At 41.9% G+C, this 16,095-nt stretch overlaps 1 protein-coding gene across 5 annotated transcripts in view; it reads left to right on the top strand.

The window, feature by feature from the left end:
- RFX3 (regulatory factor X3) overlaps window positions 1-16,095 on the top strand; it is a 144,063-nt gene that overhangs the window by 62,491 nt on the left and 65,477 nt on the right. For all 5 annotated transcript variants that reach the window (XM_026866799.1, XM_026866797.1, XM_026866798.1 and 2 more), the window contains exon 2: window positions 13,048-13,172. In XM_026866799.1, coding sequence (XP_026722600.1) covers window positions 13,056-13,172 — 117 coding nt within the window. In that variant the 5' untranslated portion in view covers window positions 13,048-13,055. The remainder of the gene's footprint in view (window positions 1-13,047; window positions 13,173-16,095) is intronic.

Raw genomic sequence — 16,095 nt, 5'->3', positions numbered from 1 at the left:
CCCCCCCAGTGAATAACATGTATAAACTGCCTTCTGCTTTACTGCTAACACATATAAATAGTCCATTCAAATTCATAACACCGCTTGTTTGAAGGCAAGTATTCATAAAATATTTTTTTATACAAAAATTGGAAAAGAATGGTTATCTGAAATTCTAGTATATTATTGAAACTTGTTTCTACTGGAACCAAGCATTCTGAATTCCTGAAACTTCATGTTCTGAGATGTTTCCCTTTATTGTGAAACACATTATTTTGCCAGAAATTCTTAATGAGTATATTGGTGATTTATCATTGTAAATAAGATTTTAAGATTAGCCTTTTTTTCTGACCCTTAAAAGCCTGCCAATACTGGATGTGATTACAAGATCTAGTTCACTCTTTGCCTTCTGTGATGTTTTATTTAGACTTCTAGAAGAGAAAAAAAAATAATTCCTGCCACACTTGAAAGTAAATTACAGGCTTTAATTTTCTGCATTGAATTAAAGCCTGCTAGATATTTGATCTAGAATAAAGCATATGTAGCTGAACAAAACTCTGCAAACTCTAGTGGTTTAAAAAAAGTAAATTAGTTCAGGGTGAAGTAGTCCACAAACAAAATAAACTAACCATTAATCTGACACATTTTAACAGTTTCATTTGATAAGTAATTGATGAAGTTAGACTTCTAAACCACTCAGTCTTGATATTTCAAGTCTAGAAAACAGAAGGATTCCAACTGATAACTTGAGTATATTAAAAAATCTTTAGGAAACTTAACAGAAAACATGAAATTGCACAGAATATTCAGGAAAGGAGTAATTTTTCAGCATAGTAGCTTTGCCTGAGTTCTGCCCATTGGACTGAAGCAATAATCTTGTCACATTTAGCAGCTGCACTTGGCAAGACCTTTTTCCTGTTCGGAGGTGCTAATTAGCCTTCCTTCCGAATGTCATGTCTCTCCTTTAGTTTACCTTCACATGGTGTTACAAGCACTGGCTATACAGAGCAAAACCATTAACGGATGGGTGTGTCTAATTCCTTATTTAGGCAGAATAAAAAGGATCTTTGTCATTAATTCGTCCGTTGCTTGTGACCTGACAGTCCTATTAGGGAAAGGTGACATCTTTTCTGCTGTAATATGCAGTTCCTTTACTTATATGCAGTATCAGTGAAAAATTGAGAGACTTCATTTAGATTATAAAAATGTGTTCATGTAACTGCTCAGTACTGATGCATTGTGAAAGAATTACACTGACTGCCTCACTAACATGGTGCTAGAAAAACTTCCAGTGAATAGGAAGATGATAAAGGTTAACTGTCAAACATCGTGTGTGGCATCCACAAAGAAAATTCTGTGCTGTGTAGTGAACTATAGCAAAGAATTGCATTTAGGATAGAGACTTAGAGCAGAATAATGGAAGCAACCTAAACGCTTTTAAATAAACTGATATTAAGTCATTAGGTTTATTTCTACTTAGGCAAAAGTGATGGCAAGGTTTATACTCCATGACCATGCTTTAGCTATCCTAGTTTACCTACTGATAAATCAGTCTATAGAGCAACGAGGTAACCTGTATATCGGATTATTTTAAAAACTGTATTACAGTTCTGAGGTAGAGAAGCACATCAGATTGTATGCTGGACTGTCACCAAATTGATAGTGTGGAGATAAAATGTTGTCCTGATTTAAAACCCAGAGGGCAACTGAGCACCACACAGCACCTCAGTCACTCCTCCCCCTCAGGAATGGAAAGGAGAGGCAAAGAACTAGGTAATCAAGATAAGGGCAAGAAGGGAGTACTCACACATTACGCTAATGGGCAAAAGACAGACTCGGGTAATTAAAAAAATCTCATCAATTTAATTCAAACACCACCACTGACATCAACAAACAGAATAAAACAGTGAGAAGTATAACCTCATCTTAAAAACACCTTGCCCCACCTTTTCCTTATGCCAGGGCTCAGCTTTGCTCCTGATTTCTCTACTTCCTCCCCACCAGCAGCGCCAGGAGGGCAGGGGATGGGGGTTGCAGGCAGTCCTGCCAGTCCTTCCCCCTCAGGGGGAGGATGACTTGCAATGTTTCCCTGCTCCAGCATGGGATTCTTTCATGGGAGACAGTCCTCCATGAACTTTCTATGACATGAATCCTTCCTACAGGCTGCACGTGGGCTTCAGAAACTGCTTCAGTGTGGGTCCCTCTCGTGTGTTGCAGTTGTCCCAATGCCAAAGTGCAACATCAGGGACTTCCCTCAAAGTCCTGTCCTTCTTCAGGCACAGCTGTCTGCTCTGGTGTGGGGTCCTCCACAGGCTGCAGATGGGCATCTGCTCCACTGGTGACCTCCGTGGGCTGCAGAGGGGCAGCCTGCCCTCTCACCATGGGCTGCAAGCAGTCTCTGCACCTCCCCTTCCCCTCTTCCTCCTTTCTTCTGCTGACCTTGGTGTTTGCAAATGTGTGTCCTTCACAATGCTTCCTCATGATTCCTGCTCCTTCTTCTGAGTTCCACTTCTTAAATATTCATTGCAGAGGTGTGGCCACCATTGCTAATTGGCTCAGCCTTGGCCAGAGGTGGGTCTGACTGGGAGCCAGGGGAGCTTGGAGAGGCTTCTTACATGGTCCAGTGCTGTAAGCCCCTCCCCCAATACCAAAAACCCCTGCTACACACACAAATCCAACGCAGATGGACTAAGTCACCAAAACAATAAAAAATATATACGGAGTCCACAAATTAAACAGCTTCCCTGCCCTGTGGATGGAAGAACGTAGTCTGAAGTGTGGTAGGTCAGTCTAGGCAGTGCCAGCTGTAAGGTGGGTTAGGGCCAAGGGACCCTCTGGGGTCCCTCCAGTTCTGTCTGGAGGTTCTTTCCCACCTAACCCTGGATTCTCTCTCATCTGTCCTGATACGTCTCTGAACATGGTCACTTCCAGACCGAGCAGAGAATACCCAATTCCTGACTATTACCGTTCAGCTTCCCTCAGTGCCTAAGAGCAGACTGTCAGCTGTCACTGGCACTTGCAGTCTGCCCATCTCAAAGTTGTTAGTGGTGATTGACAGCTGCTTTACATCCAGAGTATCCTGTGTTCTTAAAATGAAGCTGTTTTCTTTTCCTAAATGATTAATGCTAATGTCATCCAGGCACAGTCCACAACAAGTGCTGCAAGAAAATGAACACATTATGTTCCTCACTTAGATGAGAGTACCTGGCTCTGGTTTCTTAAGCATCTTTAATCACAACTGCAGTGATCAAGTGCCTGAGATGTCACATAGCAATTAACAGATAGACGGTGGTATGGAACAGTCTCTCACTAGTCAAAACCGATTTGACTATAGTAGCATTTCTTCTCCCTTGCAATGATTGACATGTTTATATACTATAACCATGAAAACAACATACAGTCAAATAAAGCTAAGGGCTGGTATAAAATAATGTCTTCTTTTTAACTGTTCACTTTTGCTTCCTATTGGAGCTGCAGTATCTTAAATGATTGTGTTTTGGAACTGGTGGCTTGAACTGACCCATTTAATTGTGCTTTGAAACTGACTAGGACTGCTTTGATAGAAGAGAGGTGGTTTACGAAGTTACTCAGTGTTTAGCTTTTGATTTCCACTATTCGGCCAGCTTGTCGATGTTCTTGTCTGGGGTACTTGTAAGAGTGCGTACAGGCTTACTCAGGTAAGCTGGCTTTTGTTGCACTTCAATTTCAAAGGAATTTTCCAAGTTAAAGGTAATGGGCTGAGAAAAAAGTACAGATGATTAATGAGTGAAGATACATCCCTAAGTGAGTAGACATATTCATAGGATTATTCTGATGCTTCTGAAAAATTTTAAATTCTTAATTCACAGATTTTCTGTTTTGACCAAATAGCACTGTGTATATACTACACATTTTTTTCTTTATTTTTCAATATTTATGCATAAAATATTGCCCAGTGAATTTTATGTATTACCATGCAAAACAGCAACTGCAAAAATATATTTTATCTAAATAAGTTTAATATCAAGAAACTAGCCTTGTTAAATGGTTTTATGGTTGGACTAGATGATATTCAAGGTCTTTTCCAAACTAGATGATTCTGTGATTTTGTGAAATAAGTTGGCTTTATTTTCTGAGTAGAAGAGTATTTATTTATTAAAAACACTGACTTCATTAAGTGAAATATCATTTACAAGTCAGTTAACTATAGTTTGAAGTTTCCCTTAGAGCCAGTTTCATTGCATTTCTTCCTTTAAGAATGTTGATCTTATTACAGCTTAGGTTACTAGTGACTTAATGCTGCGCAAGGACTGAGTAAAACATCACAGAATCATCTAGGCTGGAAAGGACCATGAAGATCATCTAGTACAACCATTCACCTAGCACTGACAGTTCTCAACTACACTATGTCCTTAAGCGCTAAATCGACCTTATTCTTAAACACCTCCAGGGATGGGGACTCCAGCACCGCCGTGGGCAGCCCATTCCAACGCCCAACAACCCCTTCTGGAAAGAAATGCTTCCTAATATCCAATTAGGAATCTAAGTGAAGTCTAAACCTTCACTGGTGCAACTCGAGGCCACCACGTCTAGTCCTATTGCTTGTTACTTGGTTAGAGAGACTCATCCCCAGCTCTCTGCAGCCTCCTTTCAGGGAGCTGTAGAGGGCGATGAGGTCTCCCCTCAGCCTCCTCTTCTCCAGACTAAGCCCCCCCAGTTCCCTCAGCCACTTCTCGTACAACCTGTGCTCCAGACCCTGCACCAGCTTCGTTGCCCTTCTCTGGACACGCTCGAGTCATTCAATGTCCTTTTTGGAGTGAGGGGCCCAAAACTGAACACAGGAATCGAGGTGCGGCCTCCCCAGTGCCAGTACAGGGGTCAGATCACTTCCCTGTCCCTGCTGGCCACGCTATTGCTGACACAAGCCAGGATGCCAGTGGCCTTCTTGGCCCCCTGGGCACACTGCTGGCTCCTGTTCAGCCGGCTGTCAATCAACCCCCCCAGGTCCCTCTCTGACTGGCAGCTCTCCAGCCACTCCTCCCCAAGCCTGTAGCACTGCTGGGGGTTGTTGTGGCCCAAGGGCAGTCCCCGGCATTTGGCCTTATTGATACTCCCCCAGGTGGCCTCAGCCCATGGCTCCAGCCTGCCCAGGTCTCTCTGCAGAGCCTCCCTACCCTCGAGCAGATCAACACTCCCACCCAACTTGGGGTCATCGGCAAACTGACTGAGGGTGCACTGGATCCCCTCGTCTAGATCATCAGTAAAGATGTTAAAGAGGAGTGGCCCCAACACTGAGCCCTGGGGGACACCACTCGTGACCGGCTGCCAGCTGGATTTAACTCCATTCACCACAACTCTTTGGGCCCGGCCATCCAGACAGTTTTTTCTTCATCAAAGAGTGTGCCCATCCAAGCCATGAGCAGTCAGTTTCACCAGGAGAATGCTGTGGGAAATGGTGTCAAAGGACTTACTAAAGTCAACGTAGACAACATCCACAGCCTTTCCCTCATCCAATAAGTAGGTTGCCCTGTCGTAGAAGGAGATCAGGTTTGTCAAGCAGGACCTGCCTTTCACAAACCCATGCTGATGGGGCCTGAGCATCTGGTTGTCCCCCATGTGTTGTGTGATGGTACTTAGGATGAGCTGTTCCATGGGCTTCCCAGGCATTGAAGTCAAGAGGACAGGCCTGTAATTTCCAGGATCAACCTTCCAGCCCTTCTTATAGATGGGCATCACCTTAGCCAATTTCCAATCTGTTGGGACCTCCCCGATCAGCCAGGACTGCTGGTAAATGATGGAAAGTGTCTTGGCAAGAACCCCAGCCAGCTCATTCAGCACTCTTGACTGTATTCCATCTGGTCCCTCAGACATGTGTATGTCTGTGATGCAGCAGTTCACTGACGGTCTCCTGGATTGCAGGGGGGTTGTTGTCCCAGTCTTTGTCTTCTGGCTGAGGAGGCTGGATTCCCTCAATACAACTAATCTTGTTATTAAAGACTGAGGCAAAGACGGCATTAAGCACCTCAGCCTTTTCCTCATCACTTGTCACCATGTTTTCTCCTGCATCTAGCAGGGGATGGAGACTCTCTGAACTTTATTTTGCTACTGACATACTTATAGAAACATTTCTTTTTATCCTTGACTGCTGAAGTCGGATTAATTTCTAGCTGGGCTTTAGACCTCCTGATTTCCGCCCTGCACACAGCCTCACAGAATCTTTGTAATCTTTATGAGTTGCTTAGCCCATTCTTCCAAAGGCCGTAAAATCTCCTTTTCTTCTTGAGTTGCAGCCAAAGCTGCCCCCTCTCATGGCTTCTCTAAGAATAGAGAACTCTATTATTTCATGACTGCTGTGCCCTAGTTGGCCTCCAACTGCCACATCATCCACCAGTCCTTCTCTGTTCACAAAGAGGAGATCCAGCAGGGCACCTTCTCTGGCTGGTTCACTCACCAGCTGTGTCAGGAATTTATCTCCCACACATTCCAGGAATCTGTGGGACTGGTCTTGCTCTGCTGTGTTGTATTTCCAGCAGATGTCACTCAATTTTAGGAACAGGTTACAGAGTGTCATAGAATCATAGGATCCATAGTGTTGGAAGGGACCTTAAAGATCATGTATTTCAACCCCCCTGCCATGGGCAGATACACCTTCCACTAGCCCAGGTTGCTCAGAGCCCCGTCCAGCCTGGCCTTGAACACTGCCAGGGAGGGGGCAGCCACTTCTCTGGGCAAGGTGTTACAGTGTCTCACCACCCTCACAGGAAAGAATTTCTGCCTTATATCTAATATAAATCTACCCCTTTTCAGTTTAAAACCTTTGCACTTTGTCCTATCATTACACTCCCTGATAAAGAGTCCCTCCCCATCTTTCCTGTAGGCCCCCTTTAAGCAGTGGAAGGATGCTGTAAGGACTTCCTGAGGCCTTCTCTTCTCCAGGCCGAACAACCCCAACTCTCTCAGCCTGTCCTCATAGGAGAGGTGCTCCAGCCCCCTGATCATCTTTGTGGTTTACTCTGGACCCACTGGAGCTTAACATACTCTACTCGCTAGTATTCCATTTGGAATTTTGCCATTGTCTATGTCATTTGTTATGTCTTGGAAGCCCCAGGAAGTGCTTGGTATCCTGTTCTGCTGTGCTGTGACTGTTTTCTAAAGGTATAATAATTACTGCTATGATTATTTCCATATATATGTTTATACATATGTCTATATAGCATATGTATATAACCCAGAAGTTCTCTTTTTGCCTTTTCAGGAAATAGTTTTCTAAATCTCTGAGTTTATTTAAGTTTATATGTTTACATTGTGGATGAGATTGGTCTAGTGCATGTAAGGATGTCTTATATGGCACAATATCATGTCATGTCCCCTCAGATGAGGGAGACAAGTGACTCAGATTCACAAATCCCCAATGGAGCAGACAACAAATCTCCAAGTCCAAACATTTATTAACTACCTGCAATGTACTAATTGAACACACGATAATTGGCTAAGTATATAGCAAGTTATGGCAAGCAATACAATATGCCTTGCATTTCATAATGGGAAAGGGAAAAGAGGGAGATAGAGGGAATGGGGAAATACAGATCACTGGTCTGGGTTCCTGCGCTGATCCTGCCAGCGAGGGTTCCAGGAGGCAGCCATCAATTTTGCTTGCATCCATCTTCTTTGCTTCACTGCACTCTCCAGCAACACCCCCTGCCCCTCCCTTCTTCCCCCACCTTGATTTATACCCACTTCCCTTGGGTCTGTCCCCTAGGTTCACCCACATACCTACGTATACCATGGTAGGGAGAGGAGTAAGGTGTTTCATGGGATGATGTAATAAGCATTATCATGTTAGTCTTCATTAGCATATTGAGGGGTGTTAATTTTAATATGCATTTTGTGGATAATGAAGCAAAGGTCATTCACTGTACAGATGGCCCTTGAAATCTGTCCAGGTGCACCAGAGCAGAACCGTCCTCTCTTCACAGGGTTCCCTCCTCCAGCTGCATCTTGTGTTATTCGGGTGGCCTTATCAGCTTCGCCCTCCACAGAATGCACTCTGTGATAGTTTTGTCTTGCAAGTGAAGCATTTCTTCGATCAGCCTCAACTTTTGCTTTCTCAGGCTGTTTTTCTTAGTTTCTTGCAGGCTTTGATTCTTATCTCTCACATATCTGAATTTATCTGCAGAAACTTTAAGATTGTTGCATGTTGGAAAATAAAGAAAATGTTCTTTCTGGATGTTATTACCAGATGTTGAATGTTCTAATTAATATCAGAATTAAGAGAAAAACTATTGATTTTCAGAGGGTGGACTGATACTGGAACTGTGGGACTGATTTTAGCATTAAGTAATGTTATTCTGGATCTAATACAGTATTTTCTGTAGGCAAAGAAAGGTATGAAATTTACTATTTTACAGTAAACATAGAATCACAGAATAGTTTGGGTTGGAGGGGACCTTTAAAGGTCATGTAGTCCAATCCCCCTGCAACGAACAGGGACATCTTCAACTAGATCAGGTTTCTCAGAGCCCTGTCCAGCCTGAACTGAATGTTTTCAGGAAGGGAGCATCTACCACCTCTCAGGGCAAACTGTTCCAGTGTTTCGCCACCCTCAGCATAAAAAATGTCTTACTTTTATCTAGAGTCTGCACCTACCCTCTCTTAGTTTAAAACCATTACCCTTTTTCCTGTGACTGCAGGCCCTACTAAAAAACCTGTCCCCATCTTATAAGCCTCTTCTAAGTATTGAAAGGCAGCAATAAGATCTTCCTGGAGCCTTCATTTCTCCCAGCTGAAGGGCCCCAACTCAGTCTGTCCTCATACGACATGTGTTCTATCCTTTGATCATTTTTGTGATCCTCCTCTGGACCTGCTCCAACAGTTCCATGTCTTTTCTGTACTAAGGACTTCAGAGCTGGACACAGTACTCCAGGTGGGGTCTTACCAGAATGGAGTGGAAGCACCTCCCTTGACCTGCTGTCCATGCTTCTTTCTATGCAGATCAGAATTAAGGTTGGCTTTCTGGGCTGTGAGTGCACACTGCTGGCTCATGTCCATCTCTTCATCCACCAGGACCCCCAAGTCCATCTCCACAGGGCTGCTCTCAATGCTGTGATCTTTCAGCTTGTATTGATACTGGGAGTTGCCCCATTCTTGGTGCAGGACCTTGCACTTGGCCTCGTGGAACCTCATGAGTTTCACATGGGTGCACTTTTCAAGCTTGTCCAGGTCCCTCTGAATGGTATCCTGTCCCTCAGGCATGTCAACGGCACCACTCAGGTTGGTGTCATCTGCAAACTTGATGAGGGTGCACTTGATCCCACTGTCTCTCTCATTGATGAAGATATTAAACAGTACTTGTCCCTGTATGGACCCTGAGAGACACCACTTGTCATTGATCTCCATTCGGACATTAAGCCATTGAGCATTACTCACCGGATGCAACCATCTAGCCAATTTCTTATATACTGAATGGGCCATCCATCAGATCCTTATCTCTCCAGTTTAGAGAGAAGGATGTCATGGGGGACCGTGTCAACCGTTGCAGAAGTCCAGATAGATGTCTTCCATAGCTCTTCACCTGTCCACTGATGTAGTCACTTTATCATAGAAGGTTACTGTGTTGTTCAGGCAAGACTTGCCCTTGATGAAGCCATGCTGGCTGTCTTGAATCACCTCCCTGTCTTCCATGTACCTTAGCATAGCTTCTAGGGTGATCTGTTCCATCATCTTCCCAGGCACAAAGGTGAGGCTGACAGGTCGGTAGTTCCCAGGATCCTCCTTTCTACCCATTTTAAAAATGGGTGCAATGTTTCCCTTTTTCCAGTCTCCAGGGACTTTACCTGACTGCCATGACTTTCCAGATATTATGGAGAGTGGCTTGGCAACTACATTAGCCAGTTCCCTCAGGACGCCGGGATGCATCTTATCAGGTCCCATAGATTTATGTATGTTCAGGTTCCTCAGGGAGTCTCGAACCTGATCTTCTGTTACAGTGGGAGGGACTTTGCTCCCCCAGTTCCTACCTTGTGGTCCATCCACTTGAGAGGTGTGGGAAGACAGTGAAGACCGAGACAAAAAGGTTGCCAAGTACCTCAGCCTTCTCATCCATTGTTACCAGTTTGCCAGTCATGTTCATTGGGGTGGGTACACTCTCTCTGCTCTTCCTTTTCTGGCTGACAGAGCCATAGAAGCCTTTAGAAGCCTCTTTGAGTCCCTTGCGAAGTTCAGCTCCAGCCACACCCTGGCCTTCCTGACCTCATCCCTAGACAACTGGGCAGCATCCCTATACTCTTCCCAGGACACCTGTCCCTGCTTTCACTGCCCTTCTTGTGCTCATTTCCTTCTCGCCCTTCACTTTGACCAACAGGTCTTGACACAGCCACGCCTATCTCTTGCCTTCCTTTCTTGATTTCTTACACCTGGGGATCAAGAGGTCTGGGGCTCTATGGAAAGTATCATTGCCAGCTCTGCTCCCTTGTCCCTGAAGGCAGTTTTCCAGGGGGTCCTACTGACGTAACTCCTTGAGCTGGAGTTTTGCTTTCCTAAAATTCAGGGTCCTGACTTCACTCTTTGCCTGGCCTATATCCCTCAGGACTGTGAACTCCACCAGTGCATGATTACAGCAGCCCAGGCTACCTCCAATCTTGAGTCACCAATTAGCTCACTTGCGTTGGTGATCAACAGGTCAGTAATGCACCCCCTCTGGTATGGCTGTCTATTACCTGGCTTAAGAAGTTATCCTCAATGCACTCCAGGAGTCTCCCAGATTTTCTTCAGCTCACCTTTTCCAGCAGATGTCAAGGTGGTTGAAGTCCCCCAGCAGTGTGACAGCCTTCAAGCACAATGCATCCTGTAGCTGGAGTAAGAATGCTTCATGAATAGGCTCCCCTTGATCAGGTGACCTGTAGTGAACACCAACCACAAGGTTCCCTTTGTTATCTTGGTCTCTAATTCTTACCCATAAGATTTCAACCAGCTCATAGGTATTCTTTAGAGACAGCTCTTCACAGCCAATCAGTAAACTGATGTAGAGGCCAAGCCCTCCACCCCTCCTTCCTCACCTGTCCCTTCTGAACAAGCTGGTAGCCATTGATAGCTATGCTCCAGACATGGATTCATCCCACCAACTTTCTGTAATGGCAACTAGGTTTCTAGCAGCACAGTGGCTTCCAACTTCTCTGTATTTATCCTGTGGACATCCATTTTCACTTTTAGGATTTTTAACGTTGCTATAGTTTTCTTTGAAGTTCTATTCCTTTTTTATTTTCATTTTTTATCCTGATTTTTGTCAAGCATGCTGGAAAGAAGTAGAGGGTTCAGTCAAGACTGTAAATCTGAGAATCTTTTGATTATCTCAAGTAGGTTTGATCAACAATTGTCTTTGTGAATACTTTAGAAGGAGTTAATCCGAAAATAAATTTTAAAAAATTAAAGAGGGGGACTGGGGAGGTGGTGAAGGCATGGTTCCGCTGAGTTTAAACCAACGATGGTCCCAGTTGGCAAGTGCCCCTATCCACTGCTGTCATCCCAAATTTTTATACCTGTTTCCTGCTTTGCACTGACTAATTTTGGAGGCAAAGTAAATCATAGGCAGTTGGAGGGTGGAACTTCAGAAACCCAAGTTTAAATCAGCTTAAAATCCTGTGGATCCCATCCTTGAAAGGATGGTCTGTTGTTGCAGCTTGGTTCAGTTGTCAAGTGAAGAGAACGCTGAATTTTCTAAGAGCCTCTGAGGTCTTTTGGTACGGTAATTAATTCCTCCAACTATATATTGCTATGCACCTGAATACACACGTTTTTTTATTATGTTTTTGTCTCAAAAAATTTGGTAGGGTATTTTGAGGGGAGGTTGTTATTTGGGGGGAGGGGATTGTTTCTTCATAGTTTCTTCCCCATTAGCCATCTGGGTCTGTTCAATTAATCTAAAAAAATCACCTGTATAGGGCATTCTAAATATTTGTAGACTTTTTCATATAAACCTTTTTTATTATGCATGATAATGCTACTCATATTTAGTGACATTGGCCTTCAGGTTGCCAAAGTATTCTGTAGCTCATATAGATTAATAGAGATCAAGGGCAGTAAAATTTTTAATGACAGGACATTTGGTTTGCAGATTAGTAATTTGTATTTTATTTACTGCAGTTCTTCACAGTAGCATAGAGGCTTCTCTTTTAAAGGTACCAGATAAAGAACAATCTGCCTCATCTAATTATTATTTTTACCAGTTAATCCTGCAGTGCTTAAAAGGAATTAAAAAAAAAAAAAAAAAAGTTTTATTCCTGAGTTTGAATTAATTTTGGTTTGTCACCCAGTCACAATTGTATTGTCATTACTGCTGTGCAAAATTGAGGAATCCTGTGGTTCCCAGTCTGTGTTTCCTATGAAGGCATAAGTCATCCTCTTTGTCTTTCTGTAAGTTAGTTTTCTTTATAAGGCATTTTCCTTGATTCTCAAACCATTTCTGTATTCTATCCAAATTTCCCTTTAAATGTCAGGGCCACAATCTTAGGCAGTTCTCTAATGTGTATATATTTCTATATGGTTTTGGTGACGAAAAGTATCTTCTTGGATTTCAAGTATGGTGGTTGCTTTAGTGCTTTCTGCTGAAGAAGCTTATTTGTGTTGCTTTTCCACTGTGACTCATTAAATGCTCTTCGGTGCATACTTTCCGGATTACAGCCCTTCATTGTGTGGCCAGCAAGAAGTTTGACTTTGAATTTGAATATATAGAGGTTTTAGTGTAATTCGGTAAACCAGAGAAGAAAACAATTTTGAATGATGACCAGTTGTTTATAAGCTGATAGATTTGCTGCTGATTTTTCTGACATTCCTAAAGTAACAAAACTCAGAGAAGTGATATATGTTTCTGCACATGTAAATAAAAGATATTCCGGATATAGATAAGATAGAAGTAAGATAAAAGCCCATTTGTATTAACTCATATGCTACTGGGGGGAAGAACCTTTTTGCTCATACCAAGATTGGTCTTAGCTAATTTGAAGATCCAAAGCAACAAATTATTGTGTTAATGTAAGTGACAAAATTTTTTTAAAAATGCACTAACCTTTAATTTCACATCTTAATTTTATTCAGACATCACGATGCAGACATCAGAGACTGGGTCGGATACAGGTTCGACTGTGACTTTACAGACATCTGTGGCTGGCCAGGCAGCAGTGCCCACACAGGTAGTACAGCAAGTACCAGTTCAGCAACAGGTAGGTGGCTGTTAGTTTTGGGAAGAAATACAAAAAAATAAATTCAGGAAGGATAGTTCTTTGCAGTGTAGTGAAGAACTTGATATTGTACAAGGCTGCTAAAAGAACTTATTTGCTCTGCTTTTACCAATTTTATTTTGCTGGAATAAAAATAGCCAGGGAAGGGCGAGCTTTTTTACTATCTGTTCCGTTAACTAGAGCATCTGACAAGCACCAGGAACACATACATGATTCTAACTGTAAGTTATTGTGGAATTCATGTAATAGCTCATAGGAACTTAATTTATGTTACTGAATATTTAGATTTTTTCCCTTTAAATAATGAATGAATATGTTTCTGGTATTATTTGCTAGGTAATTTCTCCTTTCATTTGGATGTCCAAGTAAGTTCAATACAGATGTAAAAATGAAAAGGATTGTCCTTTGCATCGCTAGGCTTGACACTCTGCAGATCTTCGCACAATATCATGAAAATATTTGTGTATGACAATAGGTAATTCATGATGTGCATTTTCCAGAGAAGTAAGAAGACTTCTGTGGCAGCCAGCACAGTGCACACACAGTGTATTGTGACTCACCTATGCAGCACCCACAAGCTTTGGAAGGAGTGGTGGCAGGAGAAAATGGGGGGGAAAAAAGAAAATATATGGAGATAGAAAACAGGGACTGAATGTAAAAGCCATGACAGTTGTCCAAGCCTTTACTGGAATACACAGAAGTTAGCTGTATGTGATGGTGACATCTGATGGTTCTTTTTCATCAAAAACTGACTTCACAGTTTCAGAATCAATAATACGAGAACTGGATGTAGTTTATTAATATTTTTTTTTTGTGCTAGTGAAGCACTTCTCCCTAAATTAAGTTCTTTAGCATTTGTTTAGTTCTAACATTTCAGGTGTTACATTTCCATGTATGTGTTCCATAGTCTCCTACATTTCACTAACATTTTTTTCCGGATATACAGACTCAATTTATAATGCCTCATAGTTCCCTTACTGTAGTTTCTACTTATATATTCAGGTATCTTTCAGGATACAAGCTCGTTTTAAAAAAAAACTGATTCAGAAAAGCATTGAATACAGACTTACAAAATTTAGACACCTCTCTTTGTGTATTTGCTCAGAATTCACCACTAGTGAATCAAGAACTGCTTGAAATATTTCCTCCTGAGTTCAGACTGTTAAATAGCTCACTCACTCAAACTTGAATATTGATTAGGATAGAGGCCTTTGAATATTGTTAGGTTTTAATTGAAACTTCCATGATGCTTGAACTTAGCTAACCTTTGTGGAAGATTTTGTCTGGTTAACTCTTCTGTAAGGTTTTTGAAGTGCAAGACTTTTTTTATTTATGAAATACAATCTGGATAATTCATCTGATTTTAATGTTCTTTCATGCTGATAGATGTTTAATAGATTTAGTTTGTGTGATTTATTCTTTGTTATTCCTGTATTTCATCTTTTCGGATGCAAGTTGGCAATTTGATTAGTGGTACAAAGTTGCTTGTTTTAAACGAATAGGGTAGACATATAATGGTCCATTATTTTATACTGAATATTATCTGTGTGAAGTACTGATCAGTGTGAAGGATTGAAGATTGGTGACCAGTTAGTGGCATATAGGATACCGTATCATATTGTAGTTCTAATTAAGTGAATTGTAAGGATAGGAACTTCTATGCATTTCTGTTGGTTTTGTCACAAGCAAAAAAAGAATGAGCAGGGCTTTGGTGTTTATAAACTTTGCTTGTGCAAAATTTCTACCTTTCTGAAAACTTCTGTGGTAGAATTGGTTCCTTATTTTCCCACATAAATAATGCATTCATCTTTGTCAGTGACTGTCTGTATCTTCTGAAGTTATGCCAGTTGTCCTTTATTAGTTTAATACTCATGTCAAAACACAGAAGCCCAGGAGTAGATTGGTTTTTTTTGCTCGATTATAATTTAATGAGAACAGGAAACTGATTTTTTTATTGTTGCATTATCTGAGTATGTAAACTGTCCCTGATCAACCTTACATACATCTCCTTTAGTATTGCTGCTTCTGAGTATTCCCTTTCATTTAATACTGCATCATTACTTTGAATTCTTTTTCCCTGTGGGGATATTAGGATTACATTTTTCCAGTTGACTCTTAACACTGACCATAGGAATCAGCATAATGTTTCAAAAAAGAAATTTAGGGTATCAAACCAGCCAAGGAGGAGATGTTCCTTCAAAATTTTGCAGGGATTGAAGATGCAAGAATGTTGGGAGATCCAATGCAGACAGTATTGCTGTGATTAAAACAGACTATGTATGAGAGATGCACGGAGAGAGAGAAGATAGATTACGGAAGTGGATGTGTGGTGAGAAGAGTGGACTTGTGAATGTGGTATGCCCACAGGAAATGTTATGAATAATGTAGGTGGAGTAGGTAATTTCAGTTGTGGGGTTAAAAAAAAAAAAAAGGATTATCAAACATTGAAACAATCAGTGTTGAGGAAACTGTATGTGTGTTCTGCCCTGAGGAATTATCTGTATATGGGTGTCATACTTTCATGACACAAGACAATATTCAGAAACTTCAGTTACATGAGCACAAAACCAAAAAAGAAAACAAAAACATTTCACACACTAAAATAAAAATAACACAGTCACAATACTGACACTATCCACACAATCTACACCTTGTACCTCCACCACAATTAAAACAGAAATTCCCATGATTATTCTGCTAATAGGGGTCAGTCCATGTTTTACCTGTTGCCTCTCCCAGTTACTGTCCTTATCTTGCATTCCTCTGTCTCACTTTGGGTGCCAAAAAGGACTGTAGTGGTTTGAGCCCAGAGGGGAGCTGAGTACCACTGAGCAACTGAGAAGCCAGTCTCTCACCCCTTCTCCTGCAGGAATGCGGAGGAGAAAATAATGCAAAAAAGGCTTAG

Source organism: Athene cunicularia (genome assembly GCF_003259725.1).
Source record: "Athene cunicularia isolate RWA chromosome Z unlocalized genomic scaffold, athCun1 chrZ_part4, whole genome shotgun sequence".
NCBI classification, from domain to species: domain Eukaryota; kingdom Metazoa; phylum Chordata; class Aves; order Strigiformes; family Strigidae; genus Athene; species Athene cunicularia.
The sequence above is the reverse complement of the archived record's forward strand: the minus strand, read 5'-3'. Positions and strand labels throughout refer to the sequence as shown.